The 27,877-nt window shown below is 34.3% G+C and overlaps 1 protein-coding gene across 3 annotated transcripts in view; it reads left to right on the forward strand.

The window, feature by feature from the left end:
• Nucleotides 1–27,877, forward strand: part of ROCK1 (Rho associated coiled-coil containing protein kinase 1) — a 148,260-nt gene that overhangs the window by 43,897 nt on the left and 76,486 nt on the right. For all 3 annotated transcript variants that reach the window (XM_080821096.1, XM_080821097.1, XM_080821098.1), the window contains exons 3-9: nucleotides 15,837–15,937; nucleotides 16,476–16,613; nucleotides 19,318–19,493; nucleotides 20,340–20,424; nucleotides 21,677–21,821; nucleotides 22,151–22,289; nucleotides 24,281–24,372. In XM_080821096.1, coding sequence (XP_080677222.1) covers nucleotides 15,837–15,937; nucleotides 16,476–16,613; nucleotides 19,318–19,493; nucleotides 20,340–20,424; nucleotides 21,677–21,821; nucleotides 22,151–22,289; nucleotides 24,281–24,372 — 876 coding nt within the window. The remainder of the gene's footprint in view (nucleotides 1–15,836; nucleotides 15,938–16,475; nucleotides 16,614–19,317; nucleotides 19,494–20,339; nucleotides 20,425–21,676; nucleotides 21,822–22,150; nucleotides 22,290–24,280; nucleotides 24,373–27,877) is intronic.

Below are 27,877 nucleotides of genomic sequence, written 5' to 3' on the forward strand. Positions count from 1 at the left end.
AGCCACCCAGGTGCCCCTCTACAGAAGTTCTTAGCTCAGATTGGAAAGAACCATATCAAGTATGAGTACATATCCAGAGATATATGTGAAAGAGTAGCATAAATCTGTAAAAAATGGGTTAGACCAAAAGCCTGTGATGAGCCAGGACTTGTGAGAAATTCTTAAGACAACAAAAGTAACTTCCCCTGCTCATCCTTCTCCATTTAGATTAATGGGTTGAAGATGTATGAGAAAGTGATAAATTTACTACACACCACCACCTTTCTCTCCCTCCCTCCCTTCCACCCTCTCTTCCTTCATTTCTCTCATCCTTCCTTCCTTCCTTCCTTTTTGAGAGAGCTGGGGGTGGTGGGAAGGGGCTGATGGAGAGGGGAAGAGAGAGAATTTCCAGCAGGCTCCACACCCAGTGTGGATCCCAAAGCAGGGCTCCATCCCACCACTCTGAGATCACCACCAGAGTGGAAACCAAGTGTTGGACACCTGGCAGATTGAGCCATCCCAGCACCCGTGAGACCATTTATTCTTGAAATATTTTTTTCATGTCCAGTCACTCCAGACATGAAAAATGAGACAGCGTTTTTCTTTAAAACTGTAGATCTTACCATCTTGTGAAGGGAAATACAGGAGCAAATGGTAACTTTTATATATATACTTTTTATAAATGTGTACTTTTATAATTGAACTTTGTAGAGAATGTAATGATACACAGATCTTGAGGTAGTAAAGAAAGCCTTAAGAAGGAAAGTAGTATTTGAGTGGAGTCATAAAAGACCAGGCTAGATTTCTTTTTTTTTTTTCTTTTAAAGATTTATTTGAGATATTATGACCTGAGCCAAACCAAGAGCCTGCTGCCCAACCGACTGAGTGACCGAGGTGCCTATTGGCTAGATTTCTTAATTGAGGAAGAACAATTCAGGCAGAGAGGGAATAGCATTTGTTAAGTCAGAGAGCCATCTAAAAATACGTTATCTTTGAGGAAGCAGGAATTTGGTATAAATTGAACTTGGTTGATGATAAGTGGGAAGGGGTAAGGAGGACAGATAGTAGAAAAGACTGAAATGGTAGGTTCCATTCCCAGATCTATGCAGATTGCACCCTAGAATAGCGAATGAACGTGCTGATGTGTTGAGGATCTTTAGAAAACCTTTGCAGAATGGTGGAGCTGCCAGAAGATTAAAGATAAACAAATGGTCTTATTTATAAACTGAAGAAAACACACATGAATGTGGATTTTGGTCAATAGCAGTCTTCACACAGAGGCTTGAACTTTGTTTTCTATTACTACTGTTTTTGTTCAGGCTTCATCATCTCCATTGATTGATCTCAGTTAAGTCTTCTGTCTAGTCTCAGTTTATCTGTTTTCCCCATTTACAGTTGGTTTTCTACTTGCTGCCAGAGGATTCTTTTTCAACTGCAAATTGCTTAAGTCAAATATCACTCCCAGCCTTTCGTACAACCTTCTGTATGACCTTTCAAGTTACATTCTTACCTGTACGGCTACTCCTTTGTTTCCTTCCACCTTCACCACACTGTCTGTAGTTAGTTACTAGAAAACACTCTGATACCTTCTCCACAATACTTCTAGATGTTGTTTTCCTCTTTCTAAAATTCCTTCTAATCCCATCCAACTTAAAGGAGTTATCCTTTAAATTTCAAATAAGAATTCACTTTCGTTTCCTAGCCCCTGGAGCTAGGTCAGATGTACTATTGCTAGGAATGTACATGGTCTCTTAGGCACTTATTCACAGTTAGGTTATGTTTATTTGTGTGATTATCTGATTGATATCCATTGCTCTTCTTCCCTCATCACTAGATTGGAAGTGTCATGAGACCAGGGGCAGTTGTATTTGTGTTGCAAAACCTGGCTAAATATTCGGTGCACATTAAATATTTGTTAAATGTATTAGAGGTTAAATGCTGACTTGTTAGAGATGCTCTAGAAAGTATTCTTTTGTTAATAGAGTTGGGATATGATCATTGTCTTTTTAAGTTGTTTTTTATTACCACATATTTCAGATGAATTGATATAACACATATCTGTGTGTCCATGATCACTATTAAATTAGTTAATATTTTGCTCTATTTGCTTCTGGTCTTTTATTCAAAATAAGATGTTAAGTTACAACCTAGGCCTTTGGGCCTCATGTCTTCCTCTTCCAGATGTAATCAGTAGCCTAGAGTTGATGATATACGTATTTAGTCATTGTTAAACTGTCTCAGAATAGTGATTTCTAAAAAAGATAGCCACCCACATAAAATCATCAAATCAAGAACAAGCATATGGGTAAATCGACGAATAAGCCACAGTTGGCAAGAACAATATAATTTCAGTTGAGATGTGGAAAATTTTTTCTAAAGTTTCTTTTATCATTTTAAAGGGTAAATCATTGTATCATCATATTAAATTATTATATTAAAGGATTACATTTATCATTGTAAAATGGTTGTATCTAAAGTTTTTATTTTTCCAAGTAATTATATTTGGTAATCAATCATACAATATTTTAATGTTTCATAAAATGGAATTTAACCTTTTCTCTAGTGGCTGCTTTCTTAATCTCCTTCCAAAAATGAGATTTCATGGATTACAGACAATTAGGTATTTGTTTTTATGTAAACAGGCAGTAATGGCCATTAGAAAGTCTAGAAAGTTTATTCCTCTTTCCAGGTTTTAATATGTCACTCTGGCAGCTTTCAAAACATAAAATGTTTCTTCTCTATACTTTTAAAATTTGTAAAATCATGAAACCTTTTTACTTATTAAATGATTATGATAGTTGAATGTTACTTTTATCTTTAAATTAGCTATTCATTGGTTGGTGATTAAAATTAGTAAGCAGGGGGCGCCTGGGTGGCTCAGTGGGTTAAAGCCTCTGCCTTCAGCTCAGGTCATGATCCCAGGGTCCTGGGATCGAGCCCTGCATTGGGCTCTCTGCTTGGCGGGGAGCCTGCTTCCCCCCTTCTCTCTGCCTGCCTCTCTGCTTACTTGTGATTTCTGTCTTTCAGTCAAATAAATAAATAAAATCTTAAAATAAATAAATAAAATTAGTAATCATTTATCTTCTATTAAAAATGTAAAGGAGAAATACATTATTTTCAGTTCAGCGTATTCTGCTGATTCATCAAAGAATCATTGTTCATCCAGGGAAGCAAAAATAACTTGACTGTGTTTGCCTTAGCTCCTTATAGAATTACACAAAAGGTACATATTGCTCAATAGTAAAGGGAAGACTTTTTCTCACTTTAAATTAAGGTTATGATAATAATTCAAACAAAATACCACAAGACTTTATGACTTAATAGAAGAGCCCTCATTTTAATGTTTGTGACTAGTTTCTCCTAAGAATGTCTCATTACATACTGTAATATTGAAGATGTGTATTACATTATCTCTAGTAAAACTAAAGATGGTTTTCACCTGCTTGGAATATAAAGTTTGATGTAGTTAGAGGTCTATACTTTTTCAGGAATTCTAAGGAGCAACAATTCTAAAAGCAGAATTTTTCTACTACCTATATATACTGTTCTACATTTAAAAAGGACAAATTTCGGGGTGTGTGGGTGGCTCAGTCAGTTAAGCATCTGACCTGTGTCAGGCCACTCTCCACAGGAAGTCAGCTTAAAGATTCTCTCCCTCTGCCCCTCCTGCACTCTTGCCTGTATGCTCACTCGTTTTCGCTCTCTCAAATAAATAAATAAATAAATAAATCTTTAAAAAAACAACAAAAAAACTCCTCCACAGCTTAGTATTAAGGTACATATAGGAGTCTGCATAATGTGGGACATAGTCCAGCCAGAAAGCATTGAAATGTAGTAAGGTTTTGGCAGACTTGATTTTTTTTGCATATTAGGTCATGAAAGGCTTGCGTAGTTTGGTAACTCTAGCACTTGAATGGCGAATGTATTACTGTTTCTGGGAGTTGGGGACAGGATTGTAGTCATAATATATTGGGATTAATTCTTGAACTCTGTAGTGAAGTGTAAGAAAAATAGTACTTTCTTGAAGGACATGAAGATCAATAGATTATCATAGAGGGTGAAGAAACATACTTTTTTATTATATGAAAATTTGATATAAGCTTAACATAACATGTCATTGGGGAAAAGGTAGATTATTCAGTAATTCATATTGGATATCCATATGAAGAGAAAATGAATTTCAGTCTCTACTGCCTTACATATTAGAAAGGTAAAGACATAAGGTACTAAATGAAATCATATTGTCTTCAAGTAGGCAGTGTATTTTTTTAAAAGAAGGGTTCTACGACTAGCATATAACTATAAAGGAAACACTGACAGATTTTTGCCTTTCCAAAACTATATATAAGGAAAGGCAGATATATAAAGAACGTAGAAAATTGAAAAAAATTACAGTGTATTACCGATATAAGAAGAATCAAGAAAACAATTTTTAAAAATGGACAAAGTAGCTGAATATGTAGTATAAAGGAGAAAAGTTATAAATGGCCATTGAACAGTTAATATTACTATTCCAACAAATATGGGTTAAAATAAGAAAAAGACACCCCCCATCTGAATGAGTGAGTGAGAAAAGAAAATTGGTGCAGTAATTTGAAGGGCAGTTGGGCAGTATATTTTAAAACTAAAAGTGTTCATGAGCTTAACCTAATCTTTTATTTACTTAAAGAAATGTATCCTGCAAAACAGCTCTGCAAATACATAAGAATGTTCATCATAGCAAATATAAATGATTAGATCAAAAAGTTAGAACACAAATATGAATCAGTAGGAGAAGTTGTCAGCTATCCACAGTGTGTTCTCTGAAAAGTAAGTTGCAAAATATCTTTTTATGTGAATAAGTATAGATAACATAGTTTTAAAAATGAATATATCCCATTTAGTGTACCTTAATTTAAAAAACTTTCTGTAATGGTGGACACTTAAATTCCTTCCAGTTTTCCACTGGTATAAATAAGGCTGTGATGAACATTCTTGTGCATACAATTTGGTGTATACTTGCTGCTTCTTTCTTTGGAGTGAATCCAGGAATTGCTGAGTCAAAAGTTGTATCCAATTTACATTTGATATATAGTGCCAAATGCAGTTTATACCAAAAGGTAGTATAAAAGTTGGGATTTTAAAATGAAGCCATAAAATTGAATAAATTATGTAGTATGACCTAGGATATTACAAAAACTTGTTTGAAGTTATTACTACTAAATTAGATATTTTTAAAAAGAAATGTTAAATATCCTATTTATTTTATCTATTTATTTTTAAAAGATTTATTTATTAATGTATTTGACGGACAGAGATCACAAGTAGGCAGAGAGGCAGGCAGAGAGAGAGAGGAGGAAGCAGGCTCCCCCCTGAGCAGAGAGCCCGATGCAAGGCTTGATCCCAGGACCCCAGGATCATGACCTGAGCCAAAGGCAGAGGCTTTAACCCACTGAGCCACTGAGCCACCCAGGCGCCCCCTCTTTATTTATTTATTTAAAGATTTTATTTATTTATTTGACAGAGAGAGACAAAGAGATCACAAGTAGGCAGAGAGGCCGGCAGAGGGGGAGGGGGAAGCAGGCTCCCTGCTAAGCAGGGAGCCTAATGTGGGACTGGATCCCGGGACTCCAGGATCATGACCTAAACTGAAGGCAGTCGCTAAACCAACTGAGCCACCTAGGCACCCCCCCTTTATTTATTTTTAAGATAAATCACATTATAAACTTAGAGGAAACTTGCAAGCATAAAGATTCCTGTATGCCCTGTACACAGTTTTACTGAATGTTAACGTTTTATATAACATAGCATATTGACAGAACTAACAAATTAAAATTGGCATATTACTGATAACTATTTACATACTTTAGTTTTTCCATTAATCTCTTTTGATTTTGGTTCCAGAATCCAATGTAGAATACTGCCTTGTATTCAGCTGCCATTTCTCCTTCTCATCTAGTCTATGATAGTTTCTCAGTCTTTGCATATTTTTTTTATGACCTTGACAGTTTTGAAGATTACTGATCAGGTATTTTGTAGAATGTCCCACAGTTTATGTCTGATGTTAGACTGGGTGTATAGGTTTGTGATATCATGATTTATCAGTGGTAATGTTAACTTTTATCACTTGGTTTAAAATAGTAGTCTGCCAGGCTTCTCTCCTAGAAAGTTATTATTTTCCCTTTCCATACCCTGTCGTTTGGAATCTGATCACTAGTTCAGCCTATGCTTAAGGGCAGGGCGATCAATAAGCTCCACCTCCAGACCCAAACGGTTGAATATATTGTCTTTCACACAGCAGAATTTTTTTATTTTGATAGCCTAATTTATCAGTTATTTCTGTTACGGATTATGCTTTTGGTGTTAATGTAAAAATCATTACCAAACCCAAGACTGATTTGTTAAATAGCTTTGTTGAGATACAATTTATGTAATATAAAATTCACCCATTTAAAGTATATAATTCATTGTTTTTTTGTGTATATTTTTAGAGTTGTGCAGCCATTACCAGTCACTTTCAGAACATTTCATCACCTCATAAAGAAACCCCATTTGCATTAGCAGTCACTCCCATTTTATCCCTAAGCTCCCCAAGTCCTAGCCAATGATTAATCTATTTTATGTCAGTATAGATTTGCCACACGTAATGAACGTTACCTATAGATGGAATTATGTATGTGGTCTTTTGTGATTGACTTTTTGAACTTAGTATGGTATATTATTCAAGATTTATCTATGTTGTAGCACATATTCTTTTAAATTGCCAAATAATATTCCATTGTGTAGATATACTTAGCACATTTTGTTCATCTCTTGATGAACGTTCGTATTTTGTCTACTTTCTGGCTGTCATGCATACTGCTGCTATGAACATTTGTGTGCAAGTTTTTCTGTGGACATATGTTTTCATTTCTCTTGGGTAAATAGCTAAAAGTGGAATTGCTGAGTCATATGGTAATTCTATGTTTAGCGTTTTGAAAAATCCAAGATTGGATTTTAGATATATACTTTCATTGTTTTGGAGTAAATAAAAGTGACTAGCTTTTCTGTTGTCCCTGAATGGGTAAGAGCTGCATGTAGTTGATTTGTCTCCATCTATAAATAATATCATTAAATGTTTTTAATTTTTCGGTAAGTAGCATTAAGCATGTATGTACATCAAGGACATATCCATGAATGAAGTGTGGTCTCTATCCTTAAGGAAATGGGAATGTACTACATAATAGAAGAAACATAGCTGTATAAACAATTTCAGTCCAGACTGATAGATGAAATAATAGAGACATTGTGGTATTTCAGAGGAAAGGGAGTTAGCCTGTCTACTTGAGGAGATCAACAATGGCTGAAGAGGAGATAGAGGATTAGATCTTGTTTGATAGTAAGTTGGTCAAATAACGTGGGGCAAGTAATTTTAGACTGATGATCAATATCTGCTAAGGTATGGAGATATGTAGCAGTATGGTAAGGTGAGCAATTGCAAATAACTGGGCATTGGTAGCATGTTGGGGAGAGTATCTAGAAATAAAAGACTGGAGAACCAGATAGTAACAAGGTCTAAAAGCCCATTTTATGCCATAAGAATTTGGATTCCTCCCCCTCCCCAATCAGTGCCTCAAACCAGATCACTGTGTGTATGTGTGTCTGTGTCTGTGTGTCTGTGTGTGTGTACACTGGCAAAACATGGCACCTCTTCCTGGAGTTTGAATTTTATTTGAAGATTTGGGCATAAAATAATTTTTGCATTAAAACAATCAGATTTTTATGGAATTGAATATTACATTATAGATTTTCTAGTTAAGTTTTATGTAATTTTAGTGCTTTTTAGGGATGCTTTGACTACTCTAAAAGTACACAAGGTACACTAGGCTTCTTTAGGCAAAGGATAGCAGTATTTTGGTCAGTTTATTCATAGCTTTTATTACTGTATTTCATCCTGACATTTATAAAAACTTACTTAACAATTAGGATGTGTCTCACAGTCTGTAGTGGTACATAAAATTATGGTTTACTTTATATTCTCAGATCTTAGACTAGGTGGATATGTCTTTTTCTCATTAGAAAGCAATAGTCATTATAGAAAATTCGAAATATATAGAAAATGTGAGGAATAATCTGAAATCCCACTGCACTCAGAAGTGATTGCAAATATTTTGCTATATTTCCTTCTGGTCTTTTTTCTGTTCACATGTACCAGTATATATTTGTTTATATATTTGTGCTGTTTATTCTGTTTATTTCCTCAGCATTGTATGTTGAGTATCATTCTATGTGATTATTCTTTTTTTATTTAAATTCAATTAACATATAATGTATTACTGGTTTCAGAGGTAGAGGTCAGTGATTCATCATTCTTATATAATACCCTGTGCTCATTACATCATGTGCCCTCCTTAATGTCCATCACCCAGTTACCCCATCCCCCCACTCCTCTGTCTTCCAGTAACCCTCAGTTTGTTTCCTAAGATTAAGAGTCTCTTACAGTTTGTCTCCCATTCTGATTCCGTCTTGTTTTATTTTTTTAACACAGTTTTAAATGTTGCCCAATACTCCATTTATGTATATAAAATTATTTAATCTTTACATTTTAAAAAACATTTTATTGTAAAAATCTTGGTTCCACATTATATCTAACTTCCTTAGGATAAATTTCTAGAAGTAGAATTTATTGGCTATGAATTGTGACTTTTTTTTAGAGATTCTTAAGAAAAATCATCCATTTGATTTCTAGAAAGTGACATTGAAGAGTCTGACTGAAATCATTTTGAATTGTTGGTAACCGTGAAACTATAAATTCTCAATCTTTCTGCCTCTTTTGCTAACTGGGGATTATTTAGAGACTGATCACCTAGTTAGTGGCTTCTCAAGACTTACGTTGTCTATTTGTGACTCAATTTACCCATTTCATGCTTTGCTTACTGTGCTGTGAAGTAATATCTCACATCTCTGAATCTTAGCTTTCAGCCAGCATCACCTAGCTCAACAAAGTAGACAATCAGAAATTGATAAAAGGGTCTAATGGTTGCATAATCCTATTGGTCTTGGAATTAATGAGGGCTTGCCAAATTTATAATTTTGCATGAGACAAATTCTGTAAATAACAAAGAAGTTGTTACTTATTATGGGAAGAACATAGAACACTATAAGAAGGATTGGAAGTTTTGGGAATTTTAAGTTTTAAATAAGTGACTAGCTTGGGACTCACTAAAACATGACATTTGAGAACATTGTTGAAGTACTTGAGAGAATTAGCCAAGCAGATATTTGAGGGAAGGGACTGGCATACAGAGGAACAGCCAGTGTGAAGGCTTTGGGAGGAATATATCTAGCATGTTCGAGAGGCAGAAGGAGAAGCCATTGTGGCTGGGGAGGATTGAGCAAGAATAGTAGGATGATGTCAGAGAAGTAAGGAAATAGGCTAGGTCATGTAGAGTCTTGTTGGCCATTGTAAGGTCTTTGACTTTTGCTCTGGCTGAGATGGGAAGGCATTAGAGAGTTTTGTGCAGAGGAGTGACATGCTCTGACTTGTGTTTTTTTTAAGATTATCACCTAGGGTTAAGAATAAAGTATGGAGTATGGAGAGTAAAGCATAGACACAGTGAAATCAGTTAAGAAGCGATTGTAGTAATTCTAGGAAGAGGTGATAGTGGCTTGGTCCAACATGTTAGCAGTGTTGAGAGTGGAAAGTTATCAGATTGGAGATAATATTTCAAAGGTAGAGCTAGCATGTTTTCCTGAATGGTAGGATGTGGTGTGTAAGGGAAAAAAAGGAGTCAAGAATGCTACCTAAATTTCAGCAAAATTGAACTGTTAACGGAAATGTAGGTAGAGGTTTTGGGTGAAACTCTCTCTTCAGTTTCATACACATTAAATTTGTGAGGTCTGTTACCCAAGTAGATATATTTTATAAGCAATTGAATATATAAACCAAAGCTTAAGAGAGAGATTTGGACTAGCCATAAAAATGCTTGACATGTGGATGGCTTTTAAAGGCCGCCAAAGAAATAAAGATAAACAGAGAAGAAAACACTGTGAAAGATTAAGACTTGAGATGCTTAGTGTTAACTCTGGGAGAGGAGGAGGAGCCAGCAAAGGCAACTGAGAAGTGCTAATGAGGTTGAAAAAATATCCTTAGCATGGTTGGAAGAATGTGGAAGTCAAGTAAAGAAAGTATACCAGCAGAGCCCAAACTGTCAAAAGCTGCTGATATGTCAAGATGAGAACTGAGAATTTGTCATTGGATTTAGCAATATGGTGGTAATTTGTGACTTTGACAAGCAGCTTTGATAGAAAGGTAGTGGCCAGATTCCTCCTAACTGGATTTAAAAAGCAAATATGAAGAAAGATTAAGAAACTGAGAGGATAGACAACATTTAAGGGCTTTTGCTGTAGTGAAGTTGAGTAATGGGGCAGAAGAAGCTTGTGAGAGAAGTGGTGTGAGGAGATTTAAGGTGAGAATGAAAATAAGCATTATAGATTGTGGTTAAAAAAGGGTAAACTTAATGATAGAAGAGAAAGAGGATAGTATTTCTGGAGCCATGACCTTGAACTAGTGAAAAAGGATGTGATATCACTGATGGAAAGATTGGTATAAAAATAGCAGTATTCTCCTATAGTAAAGGGTGACCAAAATATATACCTGTACATGCTGGCAGTTAAATATATATATGTATTTGGTGGTAAATCTGTGGCAGTTTTCTTCTGATTGTTTTATTTGATTCAGGGTGGTAGCCAAAAACACCTTAGCTATGAATGAGGATAAGTGGGAGTGCCGCGCAAGGTTTGAGAAGAGCGAAGAAAATGTAAAATATGGTTTCTAGCAGAGTGGAGAGTGAACAGACCAGTGAAATATGATGCCAAGCAGAATTAGGAGCCAGCTTTAGATTTGTGATTGGGAATTTAAAGTGGGTCAGTCAACATGATTTTATGTATTTTTCCAGACTTGTTTAACTGCATAGGTACTGACAGAGTTAGTTGAAGACTTGGATTTAACTAGAATCATGATTTTGCCAAACTAAGTATAATGAAGCAGAAGAGAGCCAAGGTGTATGCAAGAGAGTGATTGTAATGATTGACTGTGTAATTTAATCTGGAGAGATAAGAAAGAGAAGCAGTCAGTGCAGTGAGGTGTGGTAAGATGGGATAGGATGAGTGGATTGGAGGTCTTAGTGGGACTGGAGATTGGGAGTTGAGTTATTAGAGGGAGTGAACAGGAAAGCTGCTAAGGAGTACTCAAAGGGTGTAAGATTTGAAATTGAAATTATGGGAGGATTATAATTATTGATAATGCAAGATGTAGTATGTGACCATGGAAATGAGTGGCTAAGATAAGGTACAGGATGAGATCATAATGTACAAGAAGAGAAGTTAAAGGTATTGAGAGACCAGGTTATTAGAAGTGTCGTCCGTGGATATAATAAAAACTCTAAGAATTTAATAAAATATAATAAAAACAGGTGAATCCTGGAGAGGTTAGTAAACCAGGAACTAAAATTGTCTGACAATGAAATGTGATGACCTGAGAGTCAGTAGGTTACAGCGATAATGAGAGGTAGTGAGAAATATAACCTAATAACATGAAAATCAAAGCTGGCAAATGGGGGTATAGAGATAGTAGTGGAGTTCACCTATCCCACTTTCAGGGCCAATGGTATAAGGCATACGAGTAAATGTAAAGTTCACCACTTGAGAGCTGTAAGGGAATCAGTGTCCTTTGTGGGGAGCTGGGTTTCAATTAGAGCAGGGGTTGACAGACTATAGCCCAAAGGCTAAATCTGGCCCACCACCTGTTTTTGTATGTCTTATGAACAAAGAACGTTTTTTATATTTTTAAAATGATTGATGAAGGGTCAAAAGAAGAAATATATGTCATGACACGTGAAAGTTACATGAAATTCAGATTTCACTGTCCATAAATAAAGTTTTATTGGGACATTGCCACATTCATTCTTATGTATTGTCTGTGACTGGTTTTGTGCTCCAGTGGCTGAATTGAGTAGTTGTGACAGAAATCATACAAGACATTGTTACTGGTTCACACTGCTACACAGTGGTACAGTTAAATGGAACAGTGTTTCATGTATTATCACCATACCACAGCATTTTATTTTTTTATTGCCAGTGCATACCCCTTATGTCAAAAACAAAAAAAAGAAAACTGAACTTTGAATGTTGTCACTTTGAGGCACAGTGGACTGTGGATTGTTTTTGTGAAGTTAAAAGACAAAACACTGTGTTTATTTTGCAATGACACTGTACCTGTGCTAGAAAAATACATATTGATGTTACCAGAGTGAGTCCTTATAATATTCCCAACTCACAGGAAAGCAACAGTCAGAAAAAATGGAAAAGTCGAAATGGAATATCTCATCAGAGAATTTTCTTCATAAAAATAAAAAAGGGGTGCACCTGGGTGGCTCAGTGGGTTAAAGCCTCTGCCTTCTGCTCGGGTCATGATCCCAGGGTCCTGGGATCGAGCCCCACATCGGGCTCTCTGCTCAGCAGGGAGCCTGCCTCCCTTCCTCTCTCTCTGCCTGCCTCTCTGCCTGCTTGTGATCTCTGTCTGTCAAATAAATAAATAAAATCTTAAAAAAAATTTAAAAATAAAAAAGGAATGGGGCTGCAATCTTACATTAGTTTATGAGTGGCTTATTAGCCAAACAAGGAAAGCCATTCACTAATGGTGAGTGTTTGCAGCAGCAAAAGAAAAAAAATGTAGAGAGAAAAATTTCCTTAAGACTGTTAGCTTTTTGGCAAGAACCATTGCTCAAAGAACTGAGGTCATTGAGAGCAACATCAATAGTGAATTAAAAAATAAGACAAACAACTTTGAGTGATTTTCCTTGACTCTTGTTTATTTGAGGAGTCAGTGCTAAGGTTTGAAGGAATTAAAGAATTATCCAATGTAGTCTTTATGGAACAAGTACAGGCAAGAATATTTTTAAAGAAGTTGAGAAAATACTAAGTGCAGCTTAAAGAGGAGTCTGCTGAGGTGTGTTACAAGTGATAGTAGTTAAAATTATGTATGGTACAGAAAAAGGCTTAGTTGGACAAACTGACAAAGCTTATGAAAACACAAGGCCTTTAAAGCCTACAGTTATTTTGTATTGTATATCAGCAGGTACTTTGTGGAAAATATTTGAATCTATCATGTGTTATTGAACCACAATGTGGGTGGTACACACATTTACTCTTATGGCCTTACATCATCAGTTCTGTAAATTTTTGTCAGAAATTGTAACTAAACATCCAGTTTATCTTAGTATAAACTAAGTCGATGTCTTAGTGGTGGTGCTGTTTAATTGTGTGTGTGTGTTTTGCTCTTTTTTTTTTAAAGGACCGTTATGGACTGAATTGTGTGTTGTCCCCTGCACCTACCATTCATATGTTGAAGCCTTAACACCCTAATGACTGTATTTGAAGATAGGGTGAATAAGGAGGTAGTTAAGGTTAAATGAGGTCATGAGGGTGGGGCTCTGATAAGATAGGATCAGTGTCCTTACCTTGTCCCACACTAGAAGAGGTCAAGTGAACACACAGAGATGTCAGCTGCCAAGAAGCCAAGAAAAGAGGCATAACAAAATCAAACATGCTCGTCCCCTGCTCTTGGACTTCAGGCTCTAGAACTGTGAAAAAATGAATGAATATTGGTTAAACCACTCAGTCTATGGTATTTTGTATGGCAGCATGAGCTAAGATAGAGACCACGTTGAAGGTTTTTAGAGCCACTCCCAATTGTTAACTGAGTTGTCATTAAATACTAATAGACTTTGGAAGTTATTTCTTGTTAATGTTTCTTAATGAATACAACCTAAAATTAAAAGGCAAAACAACACTTTGATGCCATACTTAAATGTAATAAAGTCATTCTGACAACTAATGTTGTTTGAATCACGTATCAAGCTGCTTTATACACTTCCTGTGCTGTTACAAATTAAAACCGGAAGCAAGATCATCATTCCCACATAAACTTGCAGCAGATACGTTTTCTGAGCTCAAACAGACTTTTCAGCCTATTTATGGCTCTAAACCTCACATAACCAGAGCTAGGGATCCTTTCTCAACCTCACAGGCTATTATGTAACACATCCTGGTTCAGGACTTTATAAACTCTCATCTGAAAATTTACAGTACTCCTAAAATTCTCCCCACCCCCAGTCTTGTCCTTATTGAGTTCATCTTTTTAAATATTTCCCAGAGTGGTTTAGCTGAAATGTAAATTTGACTGTTGTTTTTCTGCCTTATTTCTCTTCATGGTGCTTCTCAGTTCCCAGCAGATCCCACAGGACTCTCGGGTTGCTTTATAGAACAGTATAAAGTAGATGAAACTCCAGACCCTCTCTGATATCCTGACCATCGCACCACTGCCTTCCTGAAGCAGAGCACTTTCTTTTCTATAAAATTGAATTGCTTTAAATTTTATTGTGAGAAAATATTTTTTTCTGAAAAATACTAGTTCTGTAACTACTGGCCTACAGGTAAAGTTCAAGCTTCTTAACCAGTTTGGGACTCTCCAGCGTCTCCTTTGAACACTTATCACAAACTTGATACTTCCACAGCACAGAGCTTCTTGTATGTGGTTCCTCTGTGCCTTTGCTTATATTGCCCATCTGCCTGTAGTATTCTGTTTTCTTCTCCACACGTGGCTAACTGCTGTGCTTCATTTTAGACTTGTTTCGGGTGTTACCATTTTCAGAAAGCCTTTTCTAGCCACCTCCTTTCCAGGCAGGTTTAGGTTAAGTGTCTTTGTTTTCTACAAACTCTGTGCTTATCCTCATAGCTTTTTTTTTTTTTTCTTTAATACTTTCTATTTCATTGTTTGTTTCTGTTCCATTTGCTAGAGTTTAAACTCCTTAAGAGGAGGAACTATGTTTTAAAGTTATCTTTATATATAATCTACAGTGATTCTATAGAGCCTATATGGTAGACACAAATAATTGTGTAGTATATTGATTATTTCTATATCTTTCTGATGCATCTTGCAGTTGATGTGTAACCTAAGTGTACTTATGTTACCCTTGTTAAAAATTTGTTTTCTTTTGCGTGTGTTTATTGGTCATAAGGCACACAAACATTTGAGTTTAAATGTGCTTTTAAAAAGAAAGACACGAATATAATACAGAGTTTTTATTAACAGCTAGAACTTAAGTTTAATAGCTGTTCTGTATTTTGTACATTCTGAAATGTGAAGCTTTTCCATGTAATCTCATGCCAGTGTTGACCCATGTGGATTAAAATAGCCCTATTTTAATCTATGACCAAATTAGGAATTAGAATATCTTTCCAGTGGGGATTTGTAAATTATTGTAGTTTGTAGCGTGACAGGTTTATATAAATAATTGCAGTGATTTGCACTGTATGTTTTAAGTTAAAATCTAGGTTCAAATAGAGAAACGTATTGATGCAAGTATTTTTTTCAACATTCATAGCTTCGATTATGTATATTTTCTTGAAGAGATTATCAAAACTGACTTGATAAAAAGAAAATTTTATTTCACTAATCTAAAATATATACCCATGATCCTTAAGTGCAGATTTGCTCTTTACTTAACTGATTGTCCTCCATGTGTGTTAGTAGTATATTTATTTTCTGAAATATCTCTCAAGTTAGATTTTAATGAAAATATTTTTAGCTAGTGAAGTCATCCCAGAATTTATCTAGAACAGTTCTTTTTTCCATTTTATTTTACTTCTTTTCAGTGTTCCAGCATTCATTGTTTATACACCACACCCAGTGCTCATGCTTAATACATTGAACATTTCTTTTATAACTGTTTATTATAAAGTAATTCTTAATATTTTTTGTTTTTCAAGAACTTGAATGTAAAATAAACTGTTGTAATGCTTCAATGATTTAAAGTCACACTTTTCTTTTCGTACAGATAAAGACACAATAAATAAAATTAGAGATTTACGAATGAAAGCTGAAGACTATGAAGTAGTGAAGGTGATTGGTAGAGGTGCATTTGGAGAAGTACAATTGGTAGGTTATTATAATGAGATTAAAAAACCATAAAATTTAAAATCCATTTGTGTGTCTAACATAATTTGGGATGATATTGTTTTTTATAAAATTATTGCTTTAAATTGCTCTAGGCAGTCTTGCCAAAGGATGTGAAAGCCTAGAGTCAAATTCAGCAGTTGTATGAAATATTTTCCCCAAGCATCCATGGGTAGAGAAGAGGTTTCAGGTGTCAGAAGAAAAATCTTTACTTGTAATATTAGACTTCTAAAATGTTATGGAATCCTAAGCTTTATAAATAGAAAGCAGCTTGCATAACAGGGTGGAGAAAGAGGAGTGTGCTATTATATAGGGAATAAAGACTTTTTTCTAACATTACTTGCTTTCTGGTAATTGAAGCCTTGCCATCTAATTGGGATAATTCAGCAGAAGAGATTAAAAAAAAAAGTAACTAGAACAGTAATGTTATATTATTTAACAAAGTGTTAAAATCATTTGGTAAATTGTTCTGGTGAACACTGGGCAAAAGGTTGATTATTTTCTGTTTGCAATTTTAAAGGTTAGGCATAAATCCACCAGGAAGGTATATGCTATGAAGCTTCTCAGTAAATTTGAAATGATTAAGAGATCCGATTCTGCTTTTTTCTGGGAAGAAAGGGACATCATGGCTTTTGCTAACAGCCCTTGGGTCGTCCAGGTATGATTTTGCTACTGTTCCATTATTGCTGTAATAGTTTGTAACTAAACATATTGGAGAAGCTTAGTTTGTTTTCTAGTACGTAATAAGAGAGTTTATTTGGCAATTACAGAATTGTCCTAACATATTGTTACTTTTTTTAAGTCATAAATTTTAATTTTATTGAATTGTCTCTAGGAGGAAAGTAAGGCCAAAGCAAAATAATTAATGTGCCTGTAGACTTTAAATATTAGAAAATTTAAATAATCTGCTTTGATTGAGGAAAGTCATATATTACCATCTTCTGATAGATACTTTTATTTAATGTTGAAATTTAAGTTTTTTCCCCAAATATGAGATCCTCTTATATTCTGTTTATTTAACCATCTATTCATCTATTTGTCTCATTTGTGGAGAGGAAGGAATGGGAAAACGAAGGAAGAGGGGAGTTAAGGTAATCCTTCAAATAATGTGTTGGCTGTAGGTTTTTCAGTGGGAAGAAAAATACAGTAGAAGTCAGTAGTTTTAAGTTCTAGTCTTAACTGTCAAAAACATCTCTGGGCCTCAGCTTCCTTGCTCAAAAATGTGTAAGTTGGCTTAGATTGGTTATTTTCACCTGTGGAGAATACCTCAGGTGAAATCATTGGGACAAGCAGGAATTGAGGAGGTTATAATTCTGGGTTTTCCTTTTCTGCCTCAACTAGAGCAGCTCCATATTTTATGTCTTATGTGTTGGGGTTATGTAAGAATGCATATGGGGGAAGTAAATCTTCTGGTTAAAAAAAAAAAAAACAGCTGTTGGGTGGACTAGATCATTTCTAAATTCTTAATGTGAATTTTATGACTTACTAATTTACAGGATATAATGAACAGTGTCCTAAATAAACACAGCAGTAATTGGAATAAAAAGGATATGGAAAATGTCTAAGAGTTATATATGACTTTTTATACTCGAAATGTCTGCTCTGGTTTTTTTGCTTTGTTTTTGCTTTTGTTTTCAGATTTTATTTATTTGACAGAGACACAGCGAGAGAGGGAACACAAGCAGGGGGAGTGGGAGAGAGAGAAGCAGGGTTCCTGTTGAGCAGGGAGCCCCATTCAGGGCTTGATCCCAGGACTCTGGGATCATGACCCAAGCTGAAGGCAGACGCTTAAGGGCTGAGCCACCCAAGAGCCCATCTGCTCTGTTTTTATCAGCTGTGTGGAGCAGAGATTTTTCAGGCTTGGTATCACTGACATTTTGGGCCAGGTGTAGTCCTTTGTTTTGTGGGCTGTCCTGTGCATTATCAAATTTTCAGCAGCGTCCCTGACTTCTACGGGGGTGATGCCAGTAGCACCTCTCCACAGCCTGCCTACCATACAACCAAAACTGTATTTAGACATAGTTGAACATTTACCTGGTGGCGTTGGGATGGGGATGGGTGGTCAGGTGACAATTATTTTCTCTGGTTGAGAACCAGTGATACAGAAAATCTCCAGTGTTCTGTAGGTGGTTAAAAGACATAGGACATAATTTTCAAATTTACAATTTACTACTTGAAGCTTTGTTTTTCTTGACACATTGTCAAGAAAACTACCACCAAATCAACATTGTTTCTTTAATTGTGGTACCCAAATGATAAATTGTATACTTTAATCTGGGCTAGCCATGAGATGCCACTTAGTTTCTTATCCATCCCTAAAATATCTTTTCAAAATAACTAAGTCTGCAACTAAAACCATTAAACACTATTGAAAAAATGAAACAAGAAGATTTGAAGACACATGTCTGTGTAAATAAAGTATCATTTTCTCTAGGGCTCTATTTTATTTTAGTTTGATTCTGATCTCATGTTTACTTAAAATGTTCTTTTGTAAATATGTTTTTTGTTTTTTTTTTAACTTCAACCTAGGTCTCATAAATACATTTATACCTGGTATTCTTGCCAATTTCCTGTCAATGGATTTCACTCTTCCTGCTTTACTCTAGCTGCTGCCCTCTTCCTGTTACTTATTTTACTGCTCCTTCTCCCATTGACTATTACTTACTGAGCATCTGTTGTACCAGGTGCTTTCTACATTCACTCATCTTTTTAACAACTCTGAAAGGCAGTTAATCTCTGGTATATCTCCACTTACAGATTAATTTATGTTTCTCCTGATAAGACATTTTGCATTTGCACACTGCCACTACTAGGTCCAGACTCTGACCAAGTAGCCCGTATAAAAGTCAAACAAGGTATAGTCCCTTACATTTTTCTGGAAGGGATTATAGTGACAGGGACTTAGGGAGGTTAAATAAATTGCCCAGTCACATGGCTAATGGACAGCTGAGCCTGTAGTCCAGTTTTTCAGACTTCTTGAGAGTTGTGGTGTAGATATAAATTTAACAGTAGACCTCACAGGAGCACACGTTATATCAGAATCATAATATCTCTTTGCTTAGGTCACTTGTATATTCTTTGTTGAAGCTACTATAATTTTTAAAAATTCTCACTGTAAAAAATTGAATTAGCATAGCAATATGTAGAGAAAAAAGTTTCCATCTGACTCCTCAGAAATAACCACAGTTCCTTTGCATATGCAGGGGACTTTGTGATGTTTATGTTTGTGTGTTTTGTTTTTTTAGGAGTACCTTAGTTACTGCAATTTGACTATTTTAATTAAATTTTAACATTAGTATTTTTGTCATTTTTTAAATGAAACAGTTTTGCTTAATCTTAATGATTTTCTTGTATTTGTATAGCTTTTTTATGCATTCCAAGATGATCGTTATCTCTACATGGTGATGGAGTACATGCCTGGTGGAGATCTTGTAAACTTAATGAGCAACTATGATGTGCCTGAAAAATGGGCACGATTCTATACTGCAGAAGTAGTTCTTGCATTGGATGCAATCCATTCCATGGGTTTCATTCATAGGTAAAGATAAAAATGCTTTAAGTTTTTTCATTTGTTGGAGGGCAGGGGAAGCTGAAAAGTACTTAAACTTTACTAGCTTGACATTTCCTACTCGAAACCCACCTATTCTCCATGTGAGATAAGTGGTATTTCAGAATTTAAAACTTCGAAATTCAGAGTTTTATTATTTCAGTTTAATGTTGATATAAATGTATTCTTTAATTTCCCTTAATTTGGTTATATACTTTTATTTGGTATTCTGAAAAATAAAAATTATAGGCTGGTTTTCTGAGGTATGTGCCAGTTAAACACTTTTAATTTTTATATGCAAATTAATTTGCTTTTGATTAGTTTTTATATGCAAAATTTTTAATATACAAATAAGTTACTTTTAATTAGTGAATAGATCATATTTATTTGATAGAAGAACAGTTTCATTTGTTTTACGAACATCACTTGAATCCAGTGCAGTTGCTGTGCTAAGTGCCAGGGATACAAAAATGAAAGTGATTTAGATCCTGTCCTGGGGTTATTTATGTACTTAAGTTAAAAAGTGTGTTTCAGTTATTTTTTATGTCTGAATATTATGGTTTTTTTTATGGTTATTCTCAAATGGTTTGCTTTCCTCCTTGGAAGAATCAAACTCTTTTTAAAAGAAAGGGGAATATTAAATGCCTTTCTCTAAGGCATTAACATATAAAGGAATTTTCCTGCTGAAATTCAATTTATAGATATGGACAGAGTGAGCACATACAAATCAAAAATGGCCTTATCTACAATGAGTGGGGATACAGGGCCTAAAATAACTGCCTCATAGAATTTTTATCAGTGTCTGGTTTTAGAAACACTGTTTTTTTCCTCCCTTAGAGATGTGAAACCTGATAACATGCTGCTGGATAAATCTGGACATTTGAAGTTAGCAGATTTTGGTACTTGTATGAAGATGAATAAGGTTAAATAATTTTGCTAATTCAAGATAACTTCTTTTTAGAAAATGCTGTAAGAATGTACTAACCATAGCTAGAATTGTACAGAATTGATACGACCTGTCTTATTTGTTAAAATAGATGCCAGGATTTCAGTGTTTAATTAGTAACTTGTAAGTGATTTGTATTTTCCTCCCTACTTAGGTGTTGATTGCCATATTTATTAAACCTTTTATAACAACTCTAATACACAGTACTGCTGGTAACTAGGAATGCAACTCGTCATTAAACACTAAGACCAGTGTTAAAATTAGACTTCCATAAAAACTAGATTTCAGTGATATATGTATTTTTTAGTGTTTTACTTAGCCTTCTGTTAACATGTAGAAGATCTTATTGCTTATTTTGGGAGTCAATCTTAAAAGATACCATCTGTCCTCATTATTTACAAAATAAAAAACATACTTATAACTGAAGTGGCAAATATGCTGCTTGTTTCAGTTGAAATAGTTTATGTTCTTGGAAACTTAGCACAGAACAATAGCCAAAAAGTTGTATTTGTTATTTTAAAAGGACAATTATTGCTTAGAAGGAAACACTACATGAGAACTTCTCTGTGAACATTTAATTATAATTCTATTGCATTAATATCAGCTAAAGTAAGTAATAGGTATGTATAGTCTTTACATTTAGTTTTGGCATGGTTTTTTTTGGAGAGTTAAATTGCATATTAAGTAGATATTCAGTGTGCTCAGTATTATTACACCCTTTTCCATTACACATACTTCTGCATTTTATATTTGTACAGTTAATTCTTATATGTCTTCTTTACAGTTTCAAGCATGGTTAGATTGAATGGCTATTTTAGTTAGAAAAAGTTTAATCAGTATTATATATTAATGTTATCAAGTGATACATCCTGTCAGTTCTTAAATCTGCTTGCATTGGCTTATATACTTGTTCTCTCCAGTTATGATGAGGTCATTATATTGGCACAACTGGGTGGCAGTGTGTCTTTCTAATGAGTAATATTACAGTGTAAAAATCACTAATGTATCCGGAAACACAAGCACACACATATTTTGAATACATTGTATATATAATATGTATATGTGATTAGCCTATGTGTTCATTTTTGTCAAGTTTGCATTAGGTTTTGATATATTTTATAGCCCAAAGATGCAGAGGTCTACAGGTTTTATTAGGAAAGTCATTTTAAATAATTCAGAATTTATATTTGTATTCTAGTTCAGAAGTTGACCTGCTTCTCTTTTTTAGGAAGGTATGGTACGATGTGATACAGCAGTTGGAACACCTGATTACATCTCCCCTGAAGTATTAAAATCTCAAGGTGGTGATGGCTATTATGGACGAGAATGTGACTGGTGGTCAGTTGGGGTATTTTTATATGAAATGCTTGTAGGTAAGTAAAGGAGAATTTTGTATACCTCTAACATAGTTGTTCATCTCAGAAGTTAGCTATTTGGCTTCTTCTAATAAGGCATTTATTGCATTAAGCAAAGTTAATTTTGTTTGTAGAAAACAAACTGATTGAAACCTGCTTTGTGTGTTTTTAAAAGCTATGTAGAAGATTTAAGCAACTTTGTGATGTCATTTCTTTTTTATATATTAAGTGTATGTCTTTAATGCGTATATAGTAATCTTTAAACATGTAACATTGACTCTTTTCCTTTGAAACTGGTTTTTTAAGTGTATCTTTCTTGCTTTTGTTTTCCCTATCAAATTTTTCAGGTGATACACCTTTTTATGCAGATTCTCTGGTTGGAACTTACAGTAAGATTATGAATCATAAAAATTCACTTACTTTTCCTGATGATAATGATATATCAAAAGAAGCAAAAAATCTTATTTGTGCCTTCCTTACTGACAGGTAAACAATCTTAACATTGAACTTTAATTTATTCTAAGGAAATTCTCATTTTGCTGCTCAGTATTTGAAGTGTGTATCTCAGCTCCTATATTTGAACTGGTGGAATAAAAATAATACCATTCCCCAAATCATTAATGACAGTGAAATACAGTGTTTTGTGATATTCTGGATGGCTTTCTGGATCTCAAATCACTTGCCTTACCTAAGAAATTGGGATAATACTCTCTTCTGATGGCCAGATCAGATGATTTTTTTAAGGTTCATTGTTGAATTTTTAATTTGGTCAAGTATAAAAATTATATTTTCTTGAGCCTGACGGTTTTTTGACATGTAACATCTCTGAAATTAGAGTGCATCTTATACTGCCATGTATTAATTAGGAACATTTTTTTCCTAGTGATGGAAAAATGATGCATCTTCTAATTGATGCCATTTAAGATAATTCAGTATTGTATAGTTGAAATTTGCTAAGAGAGTAGAATTTAAATGTTCTTACCAAAAAGAAAGGTAAATAGATGAGGTGATAGATGTGTTCTCAGTGGGAGAATCCTTTCACAATGTGTACATATGTCAAAACATCACTTTTTACACTTTACATATCTTGAGATTTTTGTCAGTTATACCTCAGTAGAGCTGGAAAAAAGATTTAATTATATACGATTATATGTTTGTTGAAATTAAGTAAATAGTGCAAACCTATAAAGATGTATTTCCTACCTCCTTACCTCTAGAGATGGTCATTGGTATGATGTCTTTCAGATTCAGTAAGCATTTTTATAAATGTATATTCATGTATGTGTTTTAGAAATAAAAATAGTATATTATGTGTACCTTTATGGTTTACTTTTTAAATTTACTTTTTAAATTTAAACATGAGCCACATGACTTACTAAAATTATGTTATTAAAGTTATTAATATTTATGTTTGTATATTGTTAATTTAAACATTAGGGAGGCCTAGTACTTTTACATATGTTTCAGTTTCAGATTCACTTTAATATTAAATGTACTGCCCTACATACGGTCCTTTAGAGCCTAAAATGTACAGTCTTCCATATTTTTACATTTTAATACATGTGCTTTATAAATATAAGTACTGTGCTGTGTATTAGGTGCTAGGAATATAGAAATGAAAAAGATACACAGCCACTCTTCTCCACTACCTCATACTCCTTTGAGGGAAACAGACAAGTGAATGAGATGTTTATTGTACAGAAAGTTAGGTACTCTGAGTTAAGTACTGCCTGTCTGTCATAGAACCATGGAGAGGTTCCCTGATCCAGTCTGGGAGAGTCAGTGAACGTTTCTTCAGAAGGTGTCACGTTATATCAAAAGCAGTTTATCTTTTAATGCATGGAAAGAGTTGGAATTCGGGGTATTCTTGTTTATCAGCACTGAAGTAGAAAACAGAAGTTGCTAAGTTCCCCTTTCCAAATCTACTAAAGGCATATTTTTAAACATTTTATTTATATGCTCACCTAAGAGGCCAGGAATCCCATTAAAACTCTCAGTTTTGTAGTAATGTCAAGAATTAGTTGTCATTGGTTTCTGATAGGTCAGAAATATTTATAATAGCTTATGAAGGGGCAATTTTAAATTTAAGATGTCTTTCTGAGTTTTTGTTAGCTTTTGATGTGAAGTAAAGTTGTTGGTTGCAGAAAATGTGTAACTACCACAATGGTTAAGAGCTGTCAAGAAAATTCACTGTGTTTTATTCATGATGCTAATGAAGCAAAGTGAATGATTATTAGGATTTTCTTTGTCAATAGAAAAGTCATGGAGTATCAACAAGTCTGTTTTTCATATGTTTCTAAAAAAAATTCTTCAATATTCTGTCTTCAGCTTACTGAAAACCAATGTAATTTCAAGGTGACATAGAACTATTTTTATCATTATGCACAGATTTAACATTGTGCCCACAAGTATATCTGGACAGATTATAATAATAATATCTTAAATGGTTAATAACTTTCTCCCCCCTCTCTATTCAGAGAGGTGAGATTAGGGCGAAATGGTGTAGAAGAAATCAAACGACATCTCTTCTTCAAAAATGATCAATGGGCTTGGGAGACACTCAGAGACAGTAAGTTATTTTTTCTTGCACATTACAGTGGATATTTGAAAGTAGTTGTAGCAAATGCAGTCTTTTGAAACTGCCTTGCAGTGTATGTATGTGTATATTTGATGAAAATCTAAAGTACACAGATGCGGTTATGGACATTATCCTACTCTAATTAAAGAGAGAATATTTGATAATATTGGGAAAATTGTACTGCTACTTCTCTGATATTTCATTTGAGAGACCAAGATGAACAACCATATACATGAGATGGAATTGGTTTTGGCAGTCATAATTTAATATTTGATCTTTGTTAAATTGCATTGTGTCTTATATTTTAATATCTCAATGTGAAGAAAGTCAGTAAATACAGGGTAATTCAGATATACTTCCTGTGAAGAGACAAGTTATTATCTTTTTTTAACTAGACTTAAAATACAAAATATGTGGTCCTATTATTGATAAATACCAGAATTTAATTAGTCCATCAGACTTGCAGTTTGCAATTCAGACATGAAAGTATGTAGTATGCAAGAAGTTTTTTTCAGTCAGTTTAGAACATTTCCCTACTTCAAAAAACAGTTAAAATAATGAGATGATTCACAGAAAACCTAGTTCACCATAGCTGAATTAAAAGTATAATGGTACCAAATGTGCCTAACATCTTTATGGATTTGGAAGGCCAGTAATTCATCTTTCTCTTGTTGAAGTCTCAAGATTTTTTTTTTTTCCTGTTTTCACAGAAAGGATAATGTATACCGCCAGCTCCCAAATTCCTGCTGTAGAACAGCAGTAAACTTTAATAATGGAAATTAATTCAGCTGTGTGATTTAGAAACAGTTACAAATTAAGTAGTTATTATTTGTCTTAAGGTCTGCCTATCTAGTTGAGACTGTGAGGGAAAAGTTCAGGGGGAAAGAATCTTGTTAAATTTAAAGAAACAGATCTTAGTTTTTGCCAATTTTAGGGAAGTATCCTAGTTATCAAATATTTCTAAAGAAATAGTTATACTACCTTCAGGTATAGCACATACACTGTATACAAGCTATACAATTGACTGAGAAGGGAAAAGGGGAAATAAATTCTTGGGTAAATTAAGAAATTACACTATTATTAAGAATGACATTGAATGACCTGCTGTCTGAGAAAGCTATAGGAGTGGCTTGACCTTGAGAGAATTTGTTAGTAGTTATACACTGGGAAATAGAGAACTTCCATGTAAGTAAATGTGACATGATTGTTGTCTTCCTGCTCCATGAGAAACTGCTGCAAAGACAGAGATGAGTATAGTGAGGTGATGAATGGCTGCATTGAAAAACTTTGTGGTTTTTTTTCCCAAGTTGTGCTCTTAGAAGTTGAAGAAAGCTGAAAACAGACAAATATGATTATAATCTGAAAAAAATTTGAAAGGCTACTGAAGAAAATACAAAGTATCTTTTGTATTGGTTTAAATTCTTTCTCAAAGTGAAACAATGTATAAATAACTATAGAATAACCACAGAGTAAATTGCTCAAAAAAGTAGGGAGGACATATTTCCTTTTGTGTATTGAAAAGCTGGTATTAATTAGGAGAGGAGGTAACCTAGTCAACAAATATTGAACACCTGCTCTGTATGCTGAGTGCTGTTCTATTTCAAGCACTGGGAAAAAACACCAGTGATCAAACCAAAGTTTTTTTTAACCTTGTGGAGGTCATAGTCTACTGGAATTGGGGAGTCCAAATCAATGGCATTTTATGACATTATTATTACCTCTTTAATGTAATTTCATATTAATTTAAAAACAATTAAATGTATTACTTTATTGATTTAAATCAAACAAACTTTCTATTTAAAGAATTTCTAGGGACGCCTGGGTGGCTCAGTAGGTTAAGCATCTGCCTTCGGCTCGGGTCACTGTCCCAGAGTCCTAGAATTGAGTCCTGCATCAGGCTCCTTATTCTGCGGGGAGCCTACATCTCCCTCTTCCTGCCGCTCCCGTTGCTTGTGTTCTCATTCTCTCTGACAAATAAATAAATAAATATAATCTTAAAAAAAAAAGTTTCTATAATGAGGTAATTTTGTTAGTATTACTGATATTTCTGTATCTTTTTAAAATCCATATTATCTATGATTTTGCTGTAGTGTACTTAGATTTAACAGACTTATAAATACTTTGATATCTTTTCCTAATCCTAATACCTTCTATTTTGTGGTTATTGTTTAAAAAAAGAAGAAAGAAAAAAATTTGTCAGTAGAACTTACTGTTCTCTTCTTCCCCTTCCCTCTGCCTACCCTTTCTTCACTTCCCACCCCTAAAATACCAAGAATACTTTTGCTGTGAACTAACCTCTCTGACCTGCTAAGCTTTTAAAAATTATATAACATTTGCAATTCTTTTTAATTTTGACTCTCCAATTTTCTTTGGCAGAATTGCTTAACTTTTCCAAATAATAGTTCTTTTGGTATTTTACCACTTACATGTCTATAAGCTACAATGGCAATTAATCTTCACCATCTGTTCCGTGGTGGTGTGGGAGCAGGGTACAAAATAGATTGGTTTTTGGCAGAATTTCCATGAGCTTCCTGATCTTATTCACTCTTAATTTAGTGGCACAGAGTATTAAGATTGTAAAATTACTTTCTTACTCATTTAAAATAGAATTGAAGAAATGACAGGAGTGAGATTAAAGAAAGAAAAAAGAAGAAATGAAAAGACCTAAATAACCTGCTACAGGTCACACTGCTAGCAGATGACAGTGTCAGAATTCAAATCTGTGTGAATCCAAAAGCCTTAGATCTTCTGGAATACCATGTGCCATTTAAGTAATACCATTCAGTATTATACAAAGTAGAAATGTAGGGAATCAACATTCTTGGCAGTTAAATTTAGGGGAAAATAATATGGTAACATTTATTACATATAACAGATACATTATTAGTAATACTGTGTTAAATATAATAATATGGTAATTTGCAAAACACTTTGCCATTCATGATATCATTTGAGATAAGATATTTTACCTAATCCACCTATAGCTGGTGGGAAATGACACAAGATAGTAACAGAGTAAGTGTCAGCTCATGTAGTAAATTTTGCATTTATTTAAAAACAAACAGAATTTGTTGTTTGTAAGCACATATATGCTATTCCAGGTTCTGTGGATTAAGTCTAGTGTCCTCTCTTTTAGAGTTGTACATTCTCATGGGAGAAATTATCATTGTAGGTTTCATAGATAAAGAATTTAGGGTCTAGCAAGTTTCAGGCCATAGGAGTTTAGACTTTCTCAGTATTACGTTGGGGTCATGTTTTAAAAGCATAAACTTTAAGAAAAATTATCTTTTTATTGTGGTAAAGTATATATAACAAAATTTACCATTTTAACAGTATAGCTTGTGGCATTAAGCACCTTCACCTTATTGTGCAGCCATTACTACCGTCCGTCTCTGGAACTTTCTTATCATCCCAAACTAAATTTCTTCACACATTAAACAGTAATTCTCCATTCTCCTTTAACCCCAGCCCCCAGTAGCCACTATTCTACTTTCTG

This window comes from Martes martes (assembly GCF_963455335.1).
Source record: "Martes martes genome assembly, chromosome: 13".
In the NCBI taxonomy this organism is placed as follows: Eukaryota; Metazoa; Chordata; class Mammalia; order Carnivora; family Mustelidae; genus Martes; species Martes martes.